This window comes from Neofelis nebulosa, chromosome 12 (genome assembly GCF_028018385.1).
Source record: "Neofelis nebulosa isolate mNeoNeb1 chromosome 12, mNeoNeb1.pri, whole genome shotgun sequence".
NCBI classification, from domain to species: domain Eukaryota; kingdom Metazoa; phylum Chordata; class Mammalia; order Carnivora; family Felidae; genus Neofelis; species Neofelis nebulosa.
The window spans coordinates 53,959,686-53,976,057 of record NC_080793.1 but is presented as its reverse complement, the minus strand read 5'-3'; the positions used below and the strand labels follow the sequence as shown (position 1 = coordinate 53,976,057).

General features: G+C 34.9%; 1 protein-coding gene across 8 annotated transcripts in view; it reads left to right on the top strand.

Annotated features, from left to right (window-relative positions):
- CCDC171 (coiled-coil domain containing 171) overlaps positions 1-16,372 on the top strand; it is a 314,999-nt gene that overhangs the window by 214,879 nt on the left and 83,748 nt on the right. For all 8 annotated transcript variants that reach the window (XM_058695287.1, XM_058695289.1, XM_058695288.1 and 5 more), the window contains 2 exons: positions 2,398-2,543; positions 4,591-4,645. In XM_058695287.1, the coding sequence (XP_058551270.1) occupies positions 2,398-2,543; positions 4,591-4,645 (201 nt within the window). The remainder of the gene's footprint in view (positions 1-2,397; positions 2,544-4,590; positions 4,646-16,372) is intronic.

Genomic DNA, 16,372 nt, shown 5'->3' with positions numbered 1-16,372 from the left:
ACGTATGTTTTATGTACATTATATACGCACACACTTAAGTATGTTTTTCTTTCTTTAAAGCTCAGTGTTGAGGTTTTTAAAGATTCTAATTTTGTCATCAAAAACAAAAAAAGGTGACTATCAGGGGAAAGACATATTACTGAATCACTTTGATGTTCTGCACACATCTTTATGAACCTTAGAACCCATTGATGTATACGGATCCCATTGTACTGTACCTACCCCAACTCTTTGAAAATCGGAGTTCTGTTTCTCTCCGTTATGTGGCTCTGATCATTATCTCTTCATTTTCACAGTAAGGATGTGTGACCTCTGCAGCTTTGTTTATACCACTTTGTGTTCGTTTTCTGCAATTCCAGTCTTAGAATGGGCTAAATTCAGCTATTCTGAAATAGTGCGAGCTTTAGGAGAGTTTGGGGGCCCCCCACCATTTCCCCCGAGAGAGGAAAATGAAAGCCAGAGGAAACAAGAAGATTTGGACATATGGTAGAAGTTCTAATTCTGTGAGATATATCTTCTTTGAAAGGATGTCATAGGATGGCTGAAAAGGCAAGTGTGGCTTTACAATGCTGCCAGGGTCAGGGGTTTCTCTCAGATTGGGCCAGTGAGCTTCACTCTGCACAAGGCTGGAGACAGTACCTTGAAACCCCTCTCAGATACACACCTCTAGTCCTAGGAGCTACTGAGCAAGAGCATTGGAACGGATTGGCACAAATCCGTTATTTCTGTTGGAAAAAGAATTCAAACTTTATGCATAGCCAGTAGTGGGTCATTAATTTTATCTTCATATCTGAAAAACAGCATTTTTTATTAACTGAAAGATGTCAGAAATACTGGCTTTAACAGGACTCAACTGGATTTTACTTTTTTAAATAAAGAAATCTCATAATACTTCAATGCCTTTAAATATCTTAACATTGGTGCAAAATACGTAGGTTTAGCGTGGCCTTTAAAAATCTATTCTTTGTTGTCTTTTTAAAGTCGGTTTGAATCAGTGACTGTTTCTATAGTGGGATGTTCTTGAAGATCTGATAATACTAAAGGCTGAAATAAAATATAATGTCTAATAAGTAATCCCAGTTTACTTATTTTTTATTTTTTAAACGTGTACTTGTCTGGAAGCAGCTTGACTGTTTGCAAAGGGAAATACTGAATTAAAAAACTTTTAACATTTTAAAACACCTGATTTGGCTGATGATTGCTTTCGTTGTATAGCATTTAGAGTGAATTGTTTTAGCTCCGTGCAGGCAGCTTGAGTTTTCTGTACTATCTATTGTGAATGCTTTAAGAGAATACTGTAGAGAGAATTTTAAACATGAAATTATAGCTTTGTCAATTATATATATATGTTGTGAACATTCATGTGTGGCTAAACTCTGAGAAAGAAGAAAAAATATTGTGTGCATGTAACCAATTGATTAGCTAGCTCACTGTATAGCAAATTCACTTGAAAAACTGACAAGCTCATATCCTAGAAATTTCATAGGCAAAGGAATGAGCAAAGTTTCAGTGCTCAGGGATCCTGTGATGCCTATATTATTTTGAATGAAGTCTAGAAAAGACTCCTTTAGATTGTGAGGTTCTGGTTCTAAGAACTTTAGCCCGAAAGGGAGTTTGGCACTTGCGTCTTGACATTTTTGTGCTACGTGAATATTTCAGATTAAAGCAAATAGCAAAATATCCATCAACAGATTTTATAGTTCTGTGGCTAGGAAAATATTTATGGGACACAAATAACTCTGAATGCAAGTATTATTTGCAACTTTCTCTGTTAGATGAAACATGTTGATTGCATTTGTGTGGCTATGTTTGACATGAGAGTTACTCAATGGGAAGTAAGGGAGTTTTATTTTGGAGTCCAGTTTGTTTGTTCCCTGAGATGCCCATAGTCACCTGTTCTGGATATATTTATAAGTAAAGTGGTGGTACTTTTAAATCTTGGGTTCTCCCTTCTCATGTAGGTGTCCTAACCCACCTTCCCCTCGCTCACAAACACACTTTGGGCTTATGATGGTTCTTGTTTTACATAGACTCTAAATTTCATGTGCTTTCTCCCCTGAAAATCTTTATTTTGTCATCATTCAAAGAAAATGCTACTTGAGGTTTTTATAATCAGATGTTTTTTTGTAAGAATAAGATGTATTTGCCTTACGGTATTTGAAAAAATAAAATAGAGTTGTATTTTGTAGCTAAACATTTTTCAAAATCTTCTCGGATCTATCATTTCTAATTAGTAAGTATGTAAAATTTTTGCAGAAAATTTGTTAAACCTTGATGTGTAATGACCCAAGTCTACTTCTCAGTCAGTCTGTATCCTTCTTTGTTTAATAGCCTATGGCATAAATTGAAGTTAATTATCAGGGCTGACAAGTAACTCTGTTTTCTGTCTGCTTGCAGAGTCTCTCCGAGGCAAAGATGGAGCTGAGAAGAAAAGATCAATCTCTGCGTCAGCTCAATAGACATCTTACCCAGCTGGAGCAGGACAAGCGTCGACTGGAGGAGAACATCCACGATGCAGAGAGTGCCCTCCGCATGGCAGCCAAGTGAGCATTCGGACCTTGGGGAGATCACTTAAAACAGACAAAAGATCAATTCTTACTTTCATGCTCCGGGTTTTAGCCCTGGATAATACAGTGTTAGAAAACAAAAGTACAGCTGTCTCTCTTTGAAATTCTCTGATATATCCTCAAAAAAGAAAACTCTTAACTCAACATGCTAACTGTATATTTTATTGAGAAACCTCAGAAAAGTATAAGGTTCTATATAACCTCTAATTATGTGTATTTTGGGCTCTGTTGTACTGTTACATGTTTGAAACCATGATTTCATTAATATGAAATGGAATACACTTTATTCAGAAGTTTTTCACAGTTCCTTCTATCACATATTCCCCATTCCCTTCTGCCCCATTGCCCCCCAAATTTTGCTCGGCATATAATATACCAATATTGCAAGTCATAGTTCCATAAAAAATGTTAATATATAATCAACATATATATCATAGCATCTTCTTAAGTGCAATAAAACACATTGATCATGGAAAAGTCACTTAATTTTATAGCTGTATATTCTAATATGTCCAACAGAAAAAAACATACTGTTTTTAGAGTGGGCATCTATGTAAATGTGATGAGAGTGGTTTTCCTTTTACCAGGTAATCAAGTTGACATACACTCTGAAGTTCAAATTGAACAATTCTCTTGGGTATTTTTATTTGTTCCTCAAATCAAATTTCATGGAATACTTTAGGACAGCCCTTTGTACAACAGCATGGCTTAAAGAAAATCTATTTATGGATTAAAGAAACATCTAATTTTAATAAACTCGGTGTTTTCTGAATTTGGAATTCTGGACTCCTGTAATTACATATATATGTGTATGTGTGTGTGTGTGTGTGTGTGTGTGTGTGTATACATATATGTATGTATGTATATATATACATATATACATGTATGTGTGTATACATATGTGTGTATATATGTGTGTATATATATATATATATATAAATTAAAATTTTTTTGAGACAGACTCTTGTTAAGCATCAAATATTGTGAAATATGAATGTAGTCTGTAAACTAAATCACAAAACAGGGAATCTGCCCTCTAGGATATCTACAGCTTTGCCATTGGGCTTGGGAAATTGCTCACACATAATGAAAAAATGAGTTTACACAAGATCAAAATATTGCTAGGTTTGAATACCCACCAGTAGTTCTTTGGAAAATTGTAAAGCTCTGTAATGTCTGTGATCTGTGACCATGATCACATGTCCTTGTAACACAAAAGAAAGTTAATTTGAAATTTGGAGAGCTCATACATTTTCAATTTATAAATGACCATTAAATTTTGTCTTCAGCATTTTCATCCAAACTTTTAATTTAATTGTATTTATATTGATGTGTAGTTGGCATTCAATATTATATTCAGGTATACAACATAGTGATTCAACTTTTGTATACACTGTGAAGTCATCACCATGATAAAACTATCACTCACTAAAAATATTCTTCCAATATTGATTATATTCCCTATTCTGTACATCTAAACTTCTTATTTCATTATTAAGGCTAAATTCAACCTACAGAGCTGTTAGAAGAAACTAGTAACTTTACATGTTTCTGGTCAAGGTCATAGAAGAGGGTTTTTGTGCAATTATTGTAACACAAAGAGCCTATGTAGAAAGGAAAATATTATTTTGCATAATATGGCCATTCATGATATATCTCCACCACTATGATTTTTAAAATCTCCTTCATTAGAAATCAAAAGAATAAAAGTTTAGCCTTTCTAGCACATTTTAAACCAATAATATAATCATGGTTTCTTTTCCTTTTTTCACTTTTTTTTTTTTTCCACTTTGAGGATATCCTTAAGATTTTTTCCCCCCTCTAATTTATGGCAGGCAATATAACTAAAGGTAAGGGTAAAATGTGGAAATATACCAGTGAATATGGTTGGATTTTGCACTTTTAGAAAGAGTGCAATAATAACCAACCCATGTTTTTCAATAATAGCGACTTATCCTACAATGTGTAACAGTTGTTGTAAGGCTTGGGTTTTACTAATACCTAATTTTAATTTATTTTCTAGAGACAAAGAATGTGTTGCCAATCATATGAGAACAGTAGAAAATATGCTTCATAAGGTAGTATAATTTTTCTTCAATATTGTTCAACTTGTGTTATGACATTGTTTTCCTAGTTATCAGTTTTATTAACCTCAAGATACTTTACTTAATTTTGTAACTTTCTTAGACAATAAATTCACAAAAAGGTCCTTCCAAATGACTAACAACTTGTATTATACAATGCTGTATTGCATAACTTTCTTCAGAATTTACTTATGTCCTTGCTAAAACTATGGAAATAGTGGTTTCCCCAAACTGGTATAATTGCACTTGAGTTATTGGTGGTCTTGGCTGACTGAACCAGAGGTCATTCTGATTCTTACATGTCTCATAATGATAAAATGTTTGACCACACTGTCTAACCTCTTACCGCTCTCAAACCTACCATCATATGTATGTATACATAGAGGAGGCATAATGATATGTACCTGGCAGTGGTTTTCAAGTTGTAATTTTCCTTCTTACAAAATGTGTTAAGTTAGCTTTTAATTTGTAATGATGAGTAGCGTTTAAGGATGTTATGATATTACTAAGAACTTATATTAACTGTGTTTTTTGTTAACATTCCAGATTCAAAGATGTGTTCATTATTTCATTAAACATTTTCATTAGAGAAATGTTATTTATGTTGTTATTAATTATGTTATTATGTTATTAATGTTATTGTCTAATAGACAATTTCTTGGAAACATAATTACCTAGTACTTTTAAGATATATGGAATTCATGAATGAATCATATTTCGAATAATTCTTGGAATTAAATTTATTATATAATATAGTTTGGAAATCACTTAAAAATACCCCAAAACAAATCTTTTTAAGGAGATATTAAATAAACATTAGCAAACTAATACTTAATACACTTTAACCTTGTGGAAAAAACTAGGCCTGTGTATTCTTTTAGATACTGAAAGTGATTAGCATTATTTCATATCACCCAAAGCACTTTCAAAAAAATCTAACATTCTGAATGCTATGTTTTAAAGTAGTATTGTTTGAAACTGTGATTTGTCCCTCTCCCCATTTAAAAAAGTTTAGTTTAGACATAGTTACATCAAATCCATATATGCTAGAAATCTGAAATTTGATTGGTAGGAAAAAAAGACATCTTTGGTTAGATTTTTTTTTTTGTACTTGGTGAAATCTTTGAAAGGAGAAATCGGTCATGTCATACATATAGCATAACTTTTTATATAGTTGATGTTGCCTTGAATTGTTTGTTCATTTTCCCAGCTAGAGGAAAACAAATGTTGGGTGGCATCTACAGTGAGGAGTGGACTTTGACATCAGAGAAAAACCATCATCAGTATGGAACATAAATGTTGTACCTTATCCTTTCATTGTGAGAGTGGCAAAATACATATTTTAAATACGATCAAGACTGCAATAGGACAATTATAATCATACATTTCTTCAGTTGCAGTTCATCTTTTGGGTTTATGTGTCATATGGAAAGAAAGATATCTATAAAATTGGCCTAGAACTGCTGTAGGTTTATTTTTGGTTTATAGCTTTTTTCCCCTTCAGATTTAGTTAATTATTTTAATTGATGTCTCTGGAAATTTCTGTTTACATAGTGGTTTTTAAATTATCAATTACTTTTCAAGCTTGAAGTAAAAATGTAGGGAAGGCTAATTGATGGTTGGGCTAATTCTCTGTTCTATGAAGTTTAGGTGTGAATGAAAGGATGCTAAAGAAGTGGCCCAGAGAATCGCTCATGCCAGCCCACTGGTGTTGCCTGCTGTCCTCATGCCAGCTTTTGCAAGTTTATTTTTGTGGCCCCTTCGGACTGTCCAGAGGCATTTTGCCACCTTGGAGAAACTGGGAGTGGTACAAAAGGAGGGTCTGGGCTCTTTCATGGTTAAAATGGTTGTGGTTGCATCCAAACTCTTCAGAGTAGTTTACTGTGCATAGCCAAAATAGCGTAGCTATTTATATTTCTCTTTTTTTAACGTTTATTTATTTTTGAGAGAGAGAGAGTACACATAAGCAGGTGAGGGGCAGAGAGAGAGGGAGACAGAGGATCTGAAGCAGGCTCTGCGCAGCACAGAGCCCCATGTGGGGCTCGAATGGATGCACCGTGAAATCATGACCTGAACCCAAATCAAGAGTCCGATGCTCAACTGATTGAGCCACCCAGGTGCCCCTATATTTGTTATTTTTTAAACTTGATGCACTACATTCAACTTTTCAAATCCTGAAACTGTATTGTAAAGCAGTTGAGTGGATATTAATTTTAAAATTCCATTTGGGACCGATACTAGTATTTAATAAGGAAGGCCAGTCATTTTCATTTGAAAGCATGTACCTTATTTCAAAGAAACAGATGTTTTATTTTAATTTCATGTAAATATATGTATGTATGTATTGTGACTTTTTAATGTAGGCCAGAAGTTAACTTTTTATTAAGGAACTTTTTTGGGGCTAATTTCCGGTTATTGGGTTAAGAAAAATAACAAAAGAAAACAAAATCACAACTTTCCATGAGGTGCATTTTTGATGCACACACTTCTCTATTTAGTTGAACTCTCAGATGTTTGGGAAAAAAACAGAAGTATTAAATTAAAAAAAAGTAACCATTTTAACCATTTTAAAATGTACAATTCCGTGGCTTCCAATGCATTCATAGTGTTGTGCAATTATCACAACTCTGTTTTCAGAATATTTTTATCACCTCAAAAAGAAATCCAGACAAATTAAGCAGTCACTCCTATACCTTCTTATTCCATTCCATAGGATGTCTTTTTACTTTCTTGATAGTGTCCTTTGATGAAAAAGTTTTTTATTTTTATTATTATTTAAAATTTTTTTTCAATGTTTATTTATTTTTGAGAGACAGGTCAGAGTGTGAGCGTGGGAGAGGCAGAGAGAGAGGCAGACACAGAATCCGAAGCAGGCTCCAGGCTCTGAGCTGTCAGCAAAGAGCCCGATGTGGGGCTTGAACTCACGAACCATGAGATCATGACCTGAGCCGAAGTCAGACACTTAACCGACTGAGCCACCCAGGCACCCCAAAAAAGTTTTTTAAATTTTGATGAAGTCCATTTTTTTTCTTTTGCAGATCATGTTTTTGGATTCTTATCTAAGAATACATTCATTGTCATATCCAAGATCATGAAGATTTTTCCCTATGTTTTCTCCAAAGAGTTTTATAGTGTTAAATTCTCTGGAGTTTAAACTACAAACTTTGGAGTTACACTTTCTATTAACTCTTATATTTAGGCTTTGGTCCATGTTGAGTTAATTTTTGTACTGGTGTAATACAAAGCCCAAACTTGAGTTATTCCTACAGCATTTGTTAAAAAGACCTTTAATTCCCCCAATGATCTCAGTACCTGTGTTGAAAATCTATTGACTATAGATGTTTTCTTTTATTTCTGGACTTTCAATTCTGTTCCATTGATCTACCACACTGTTTTGGTCACTGTGGTTTTGTAGTAAATTTTGAAATTAAGAAATGTGAGTCTTCCAACTTTGGATTTTTCTTTCAGGATTTGTTTTGGCTTTTCAGGATTCCTTGTAATTACATATGAATTTTAGAATCAGCTTGTCCATTTCCGAAGAGGACAATTTGAATTTTGATAGTACTTCCTTCTTACCATTAAGTTTTGCCATGACGTGGGATGCCTTTCCATTTATTTAGATCTTCTCTAATTATTTTCAACAGTGTTTTGTAGTTTTCAGTGTACAAGTTTTTCGCCTTCTTGCTTAAATTTATTTTTAAGTATTTTATTCTTTATACTATTGTATTTTCTTAATTTATTGGTTCCTAATTATTAGCATTTAGAAATATGAGTGATTTTTATATGTTGCTTTTGTATCTTGCAACTTGGCTGAATTTTTTAGCTCTAATAATTTCTTTTGAGGGTTCTTTAGGATTTCTCTATATAAGATCATGTCATCTACAAATAAAGATATTTATTCTTTCTGGTTTGGATGCCTTGATTTTATTGTTTTTTGTTTATTTGTTGTTGTTGTTGTTGTTATTTTTGTTTTTGCCTAATTTCCTGCTTAAGACTTCGAGTTCTAGCGGTGAGATGACAACAGATATCTTTGCATTCTTCCTAATCTTAGGGGGAAAGCTTTTGGACTTACACCATTAAGTATGATATTAGGAGCATGCCTTTATCAGATTGAGGAAGTTCTTTTCTCTTCCTGGTTTTTTGAATTTTTCTTATAAAAGGTTGTTGGGTTTTGTCAAATGCTCTTTCTACATCAAATGTAATGATCTTTATTTTCAACCTTCATTCTATTAATGTTGGGTACTACGTAGATTGATTTATGTATGTTGAACCATGCTTGCATTCCTGTTATAAATATCACTTGGTTATCATGTGTAGTTGTTTGAATATGTTGCTAGATTTGGTTTGCCAGTATTTATTTTTGAGGATTTTTGCATCTATGTTCATAAGGATATTGGTCTATAGTTTTCTGGTGATAGCTTTGTCTGGCTTTGGTATCAGAGTAATGCTGGCCTCATAGAATGAGTTAGGAAGTGTCCCTTCTCCTTCAATTTTTTTGGAGGAGAGTTTGAGAAGGATTGGTGTTAATTTTTTAAACATTTGGTAAAGTTTACCAATGAAACTATCTAGTCCTGGGATTTTTGTTATTGGAAGGTTTTTACTTACGTATTCATTCTTTTTCCTTGGAATACATGTGTTCAGATTTTCTGCTTCTTTTTTAGTCTGTTTTGGTACTTTATGTGTTTCCAGGAATTTGTTTGGTTCATCTAGGTTACCTCATTTGTTGACATTGTTCATTTTCTTAGTATTGTTTTTTATTTCTGTAAGATCACTAGTAATGTCCTCACACTTATTCCTGATTATAGTAATTAATTAATCTTTTTTTCTTGGCAAGGCTAAAGTTTGTCGATGTTGTTGACCTTGCCAAGGAATCAGATTTGGTTTTCTTGATGTGCTCTGTTATTTTTCTATTCTCTATTATCTGTACACCATTCTTTATTATTTCTTTTTTTGGTTTGGTTTGGGCTTAGTTTGCTCTTCTCTTTCTATGTCCCTCAGGTAAAAGAGGTTATTGACTTGAGATCTTTCTTCTTTTTTAACGTAGGTATTTGCAACTAAAAATTTTTGTGTGAGCTCTGCTTTCACTGAGATTTCACTGAGATTCTGTTGTCAGGTGCATATATATCTGGAAATTGTTGTATCTACTTGGTGGATTGATTTTTTTATTATCATAGAATTTTTTTTGTCTCTTGTAACATTTTTTGTCTTAAAGTGTGTTGCGTATGTTAGTATAGCCGTTCCAGCTCTCTTTTGGTTACTCTTTGCATGGAATATCTTTTTTCTATCCTTCTAATTTCTTTTTTTTTAAGTTTATTTGTTTTGAGAGAGAGAGAGAGAGCATGCACATGCATGTGTGTGTACAGGAGGAACAGAGAGAGAAGGAGAGAGAGAATCCCAAGCAGGCTTTACAATGTCAGCACAGAACCTGACGTGGAGCTTGATCTCACAAACTGAGATCATGACCTGAACTGAAGCCAAAAGTTGGATGCTCAACCACCTGAGCCACCCAAGCCACCCAGGCACCCATATCCTTCTACTTTCAATTTATCTGTGTCTTTGTATCCTTCTACTTTCAATTTATCTGTGTCTTTGTATCTAAGATACCTCTTGTATACAACATATAATTAATCATTAAAAAAAATTTTTTTTAATGTTTTATTTTATTTTATTTTTGAGAGAGACAGAGACAGAGCAGGAGGGGCAGAGAGAGAGGGAGACACAGAATCCGAAGCAGGCTCCAGGCTCCAAGCTTGTCAGCATAGAGCCTGACGCGGGGCTCGAACTCACAAACCATGAGGTCATGACCTGAGTTGAAGTCACTTAACTGACTGAGCCACCCAGGCGCCCCTATAATTAATCTTTTTTTTTTTTTTTAACACAGTCTGCCAATCTTTGACTTTTAATTGGAGAGTTTAATCAACTTACATTTAATATGATTAGTGATATGGAAAGACTTCTGTCATTTTCCTTTTTTTCTATATGTTTTATATCTATATTCCTCAATTTCTGTTTTAGTCTCCTCCCTTTTATTGTGTGATAGATAGATGTTTTGTAGTATAACATTTGTTTTCCTTCTCTCTTGTTTTGCTATATATTTTTAGTTATTTTCTTAGTGGTGGCCTTGGAGATTACAATTAATATCTTAATTCTTAGCAGTCTACTTTGAATTAATAACCTTAGTTTCAGTAGTAGATAAAAACCTTGCCCCTATGTAGCTCCATCCTTCCCTTATGTTGTTAATGTCACAAATTACAGCTTTATATATTGTGTGCCCATCAACATAGTTTATTATTATTGTTTTATGTAGTTTTAAATAACATGGGAAAAAAAGAGGAGTTACAAATAAATAATACATTATTACTGACTTTTATATATACCCGTGCAGTTTTTTATATGAGTGCTCTTTATTTCTCCATGTGGATTGGAATTACTGTCTGGTGTTTTTTCATTTCAGGCTGAAGGACTCCCTTTAGCATTTCTCCTAAGGCAGGTCTAGTGGTGATGAACACCCTCAGCTTTTGTTTATCTTGGATAATTTCTTTTTCATTTTTAAAGAGTATTTTTGTTGGATATAGAATTCTTGGTTGATAGTCTCCCCCCCCCCCCCCCCCCCCCATTAAACACTTTGAATGTGTCAACTCTGAAATTTCTATTTGGTTCCCTTTTATACTTTCTATCTCTGTGTTTGTATTTTCTATTTTGGAAGACATTGTTCTTATAGTTTCCTTTGTTTTTTTGTACATGGTTTCCCTTAGTACTTTAAGCATATTTGAAATAAACGATTTAAAGTCATCGTGTGATAAATCCAATGTTGAGGCTTCCTCGGGGACAGTTCCCATTAGTTTCTGTTTTTATTGTGTGTGGGCTAGACTTTCTTATTTCGTTGAAAACTTCATAATTTCTTGTTGAAAAGTGGATATTTTGAATAGTGCAATGTGGCAACTCTGGAAATCAGATTCTCTTCCATCCCCGGTGTTAGTTGTTTCTGCTTACTGTGGTGGTTTTTGTTTGGTCAGTGACTTTACTGCACTAATTTTTTTAAGTTTGTATTCTTTTTTTGAAAATATTTATTATTGAAGCATAGTTGACAGACAATGTTATATCAGGTTCAGGCACGCAACATAGTGATTTGACAATTCTGTACGTTACTTAGTGCTCACCATGTTAAGTGGTCACCCTCTGTCACCATACAATATTATGACAGTATTGTGTTCCGTGAGCTTTATTTTTCATCTCTGTGTAAAGTCTGTATTCTTCGTCAGGTAGGGCCACTGAAATCGCTGTTCTGTTAACTTCGTGCTCTGCTGGTTTATCAACAGAGATTTCCTTACATACTGAGATTCAGGGTTTTTTTTTTCTTGATTAAGCTTTTGCTTGGTTGCTATAAAGTTTCAATTAGTTTCTAGAGTTCTGCAAAAGTTGATTCTGACAAATTTTGTCAGTGTATTCATTGTTTTTGTGTAGGAACTGGTTTTTGGAATTCCTTATTACACCATTTTTGCTAACATCATTCCCTAAAGTCATATACTTTTGTTTTCCTAATGACTTTACTAGTAGGTTTCTAATATTACTGATAACAAAGACTCTCAGGAATTGATTTCTTCTTTACATTAAGAGGCTCTCCAAACATGCTTAAGTATTTCTATTTTGAGAAAAAGAAACTACCATAATTATATTTAAAATAACGTTCAGGATAAGATAATGAGTGGATGTACAGGATAATATCTGAATTATTTAGGGTTAGGTATGAGAAAAGTAAGTATTTATTGGGCGATAACCAAGTGCTTAACAGAGAGATGTCTTGGTTTATACTATAGCAGGGAGTAAAAGTAAGTAAATTTAGGTAAAATTGGAATGTAGAGAAGAATGAACTTTTTTTGGAGTCATTTTTTATTATTGTCAAGTTAGCAGAATGGCTGGATTCTTGAGACTTACAGAGGTTGCTTGAATCCTATGAGTTCGGAACGATTAACTACAGTGTTTCCTGTATATGATTGCAGTAGCCTATGAACTTTAAAGGTACCTCTGAACATTTACTCAGAAGTATTAGCTGCCTTTTCAGTAAAATGTCTGAAAGATAAAACAGGAAGTCACAATCCAGAAGCCTCAGAAGGCTCTAGAAGACCTTGCATCTATAAGCCCTGTAAATTTATCAGGCTGAAATGACACTGAAACAATAACTAGGAAGCCACAGGAATTTTTGCTGATGTTCTTTTAGATTCCTTTCTATAGTAAAGTTACTTAAAACCTCTAATCCATCATAAAACACAATATTTAATGTGAATAGTTGAGTTTGACAAATGCTTTTTAAATGTGTATTATATTCTGGAGCTGTACCAGTTTTGGGGAAACAAACAACAAAAAATTATATACACACACACACACGTATATATACACATATACATATACATATATGTATACACATATGTATGTATATATACATATGTATATATGTACATATGTATGTATATATACATATATATGTATGTGTGTATATATACACACATACATATATATGTATATATATATAGCTTAGTCCTTTCCCTCAAGGCAGAGACACAGATAATTGCAGTATACCATGGTAAACACGGATCCGTAAGATGCAGTTCGACATCCATTTAGATAGTTATTCATCTATGATGCATACCTAGAAAACTCACGGGTTGGCTGGAGGTTTCCTAGAAAAGAATGAATGCCCTGATGGGGCTGAAGTGTGAGGGAAGACGGGAAAGGCATTCCAGCAGAGAGAATAGCGTGTGCAAGTTCATGGTGGCACGAATAGCCAGACATCCTCCGTTCAGCAGTGAGTGCAAGGAGAATGCAAGAGATGAGTCCGAATGAGGCACTTGGAAGCCAGGTCATAGCAGAACTCTTGTTTTGTTCGTTGGTTTTTTTTTTTTTTTTCCCCATCTAAGACCTTGGATCTTTATCTTGGAGGCAGTGGGAGTAAACCAGGGTTTACGCTAGGGATGAATGTGGTCAGGTTTCTTATTGAATCTGGGTTCTGGAAGGCATATTTGCAGACTGGATATCGTAATGAAATGGTTTTAAGAGCCATGGGTCTAGGCTCAGTGAAAGCAGGAGAAGGTTTGGACCAGGGTAGTGAGGATGGGTGGTGTCAGAGAAAAGGATGTGAAACTTAGTAAAATGACAAATGAAGATGAGAAGGCAACGGAGGATAACTCCCAGTATGGGCAGTGAGATCAACTGATGTTGGGAGTACAAAAAGAGGAGCAGGCTTTTTTTTTTTTTTTTTGGTAAGGAGAAGAAGGGAGACAATGATGCGTTTTGTTTTGGAAATACCCAAGTTTAAGGTAATGTGGAGTGATCAGCAGGATATGTGAGTCTGGACCGCAGGGAAAAAGTCAGGCTAAAGATAAAGGTTTGAGATTGATTAATGTAATACTCACTGGCAAAGAAAGAAGGCAGTGTAGCAATTGATAGGAGAAACAAGACATTATAGATAAATGGGAGGCTAGCAAATGCATTTTGAGAGATTAATTATGCCACGAGAGTTTGAAGTCCTTGAGGGATGGAACTCTGTCTCCTTAATTTTTATATGCTCAGCATCTATCACGGCGCCTGGTACCCAGTAGGCACTTAATGAATGTTTGTTGAATGAGTCAAATTTTACCGTCACCCAGTCTCTAAATAAAACTAAAGCCATCTCTAGATTTCAATGGAAGTCTTGCTGATTTTCCTTTGTTTATTTGACTGCTAAAAATAGCATGTGTATTTATTTTGCCTAATCAAGTGCTAGAGGAGAAAGCCTAGATTTGATTATAAGAATGTCTCCAGGAAAGAGAGGTATGCTAGCAACAAATTTACGGGGTGTAAATGTCCTGTTATAACCTGTTTCTAGCTGGTTCGACTCCTATGAAGTAGAAGGATGATTACTTCTTTTGTTAGAGTGGATTCTGGAATAGATTAGAGTCAAACAGAATCTGACAGGTGAAGACACTATCTTGCCAAATCTTTAAATATGATTTCATAATCTTATCTTAAAAATGGTTAACCCAAATAGTACATAGTTGTCTTTGATTTTTAGTTTTCAGTGAATTTGTAAGGAATATAAACACCACAGAATAGCTTTTAATTCATAAAGCCGATAGCATTTTAAAAGTTGAACTATGATTTCATGCCTCTAAAACCGCAATTTTTAGTGACTCGTTACTGACTCTCTGAATGTGACTTGTGATCTTTGAACTCCTCTTCATTCTTAGTTTCCGGATATTGGTCCTGAAGATCAGCTGTGCAGGACTTACAGGTGTTAGCACAGCTGGCTTGCTGATGACAACTCTGTCCATATAGCTGTCTTGTGTGTCATCATTCATATTGTTCAGTGTCATTCTGACCTAGCCAAGCTAAAAATGGTACTCCCGCTCAAGAGGGATTTAAAAACCTTGACAAAGTAAAGATAAGACACTACAGAATGTCACGGACATGTGCTTAACAGGTTTTAGCCTAAACACATCTAAATAACTAATTTCAGTGTGCAGCTGCCTTTATCCTCTGAAATAATTTACCCTGGGAAAGAAAATATCTCTGTGTGGAGGACTGTTAACAATTCATAAACATATTTCTCTATTCTGGGTATAGGTTTTATGTTTGCTTAAATAGCTCAAGGTCGCAGCCATCTATTTGTGGGGTGCATTCTATGGGATATAACCTACACCACAGATTTCTCATGCCTTTATAAGATGCCCGTGATCAAATCACTCTGTTTTCCAGCTTGGTAATTTGATTTTGAGCGTTCGGTTTTTCAGATCCTTAACTGGGATGTAGCCAGCTTGATAATTTGATTCAAGAGATCCATTTTTTAGATCCGTAATTGGGATGTGACTATTAACGTGTGGGGTGGTGGTGGTGGCGGTGGTGGATTTGCCCTCTTTTCTGGTGACAGCAGCTGGCAGTCATTGGAGAGTTCTGGCTCTGCTCCAGAGTTGTAGGTTAAGTTAAATAACCTGCCAGCAAGAGAAGCCTAGTTTCTCACTTCCGCCTTTTCAAATTATGAGTGCGTGTGTTTGCTGCACTGTCAATGGAGTGCCTGCTTCTCCTTCCTGTGGGTGTGGAGCACAGCTGGAACTGTTGCATGTATCTTGGGACATCATAGTTTGGGGATTTTCCGTGTGAAATGGTGACCATTGTATAAGGATGATTGCTGCCCAGGTAACTTGTCTCTCAGTGTAACGTGTATGTGCGTGCGTGCGTGCGTGTGCATGTGTGCGTGCGTGTGTGTCTGTGTGTCAGTGTCAGGCTGTGGCAGAAAGAAAACATGAATGAATGAGAATGCCCACAGGTCCAGTGAAACTATGGAGGAAAATAAGGATGTCTAAATAATAGTCTCCATTACTTATCACAAAACTACTTTTATGAAACTTACACATTTTTTGCTAAGATTGCCAGACAACAAAGGAAAGGAAAAAACAAACAAACAAACAAAACCCAGTGTTGTTGTTAGATGTAACTGTTCAGGATGTGAATGTCATCTGCATTGCATTGACGAGCTTGAATCCCTGCTTCTATCACTAGGCACACACCAGAGTCCTGGAACCGCTAATTATCTTTTTTATTCTATTCTCTCTTTCTCCTGCCTTGTAGACTTTGAGTTTGGAATGACGTTCTTATTTGATCGCATACCGCGAGCCTCTGTATGCATAGCGTTTTTCTTTCCGCTACTGTTATTACAGAGTATATAATTAACTCTGGCCGATGCCCTCC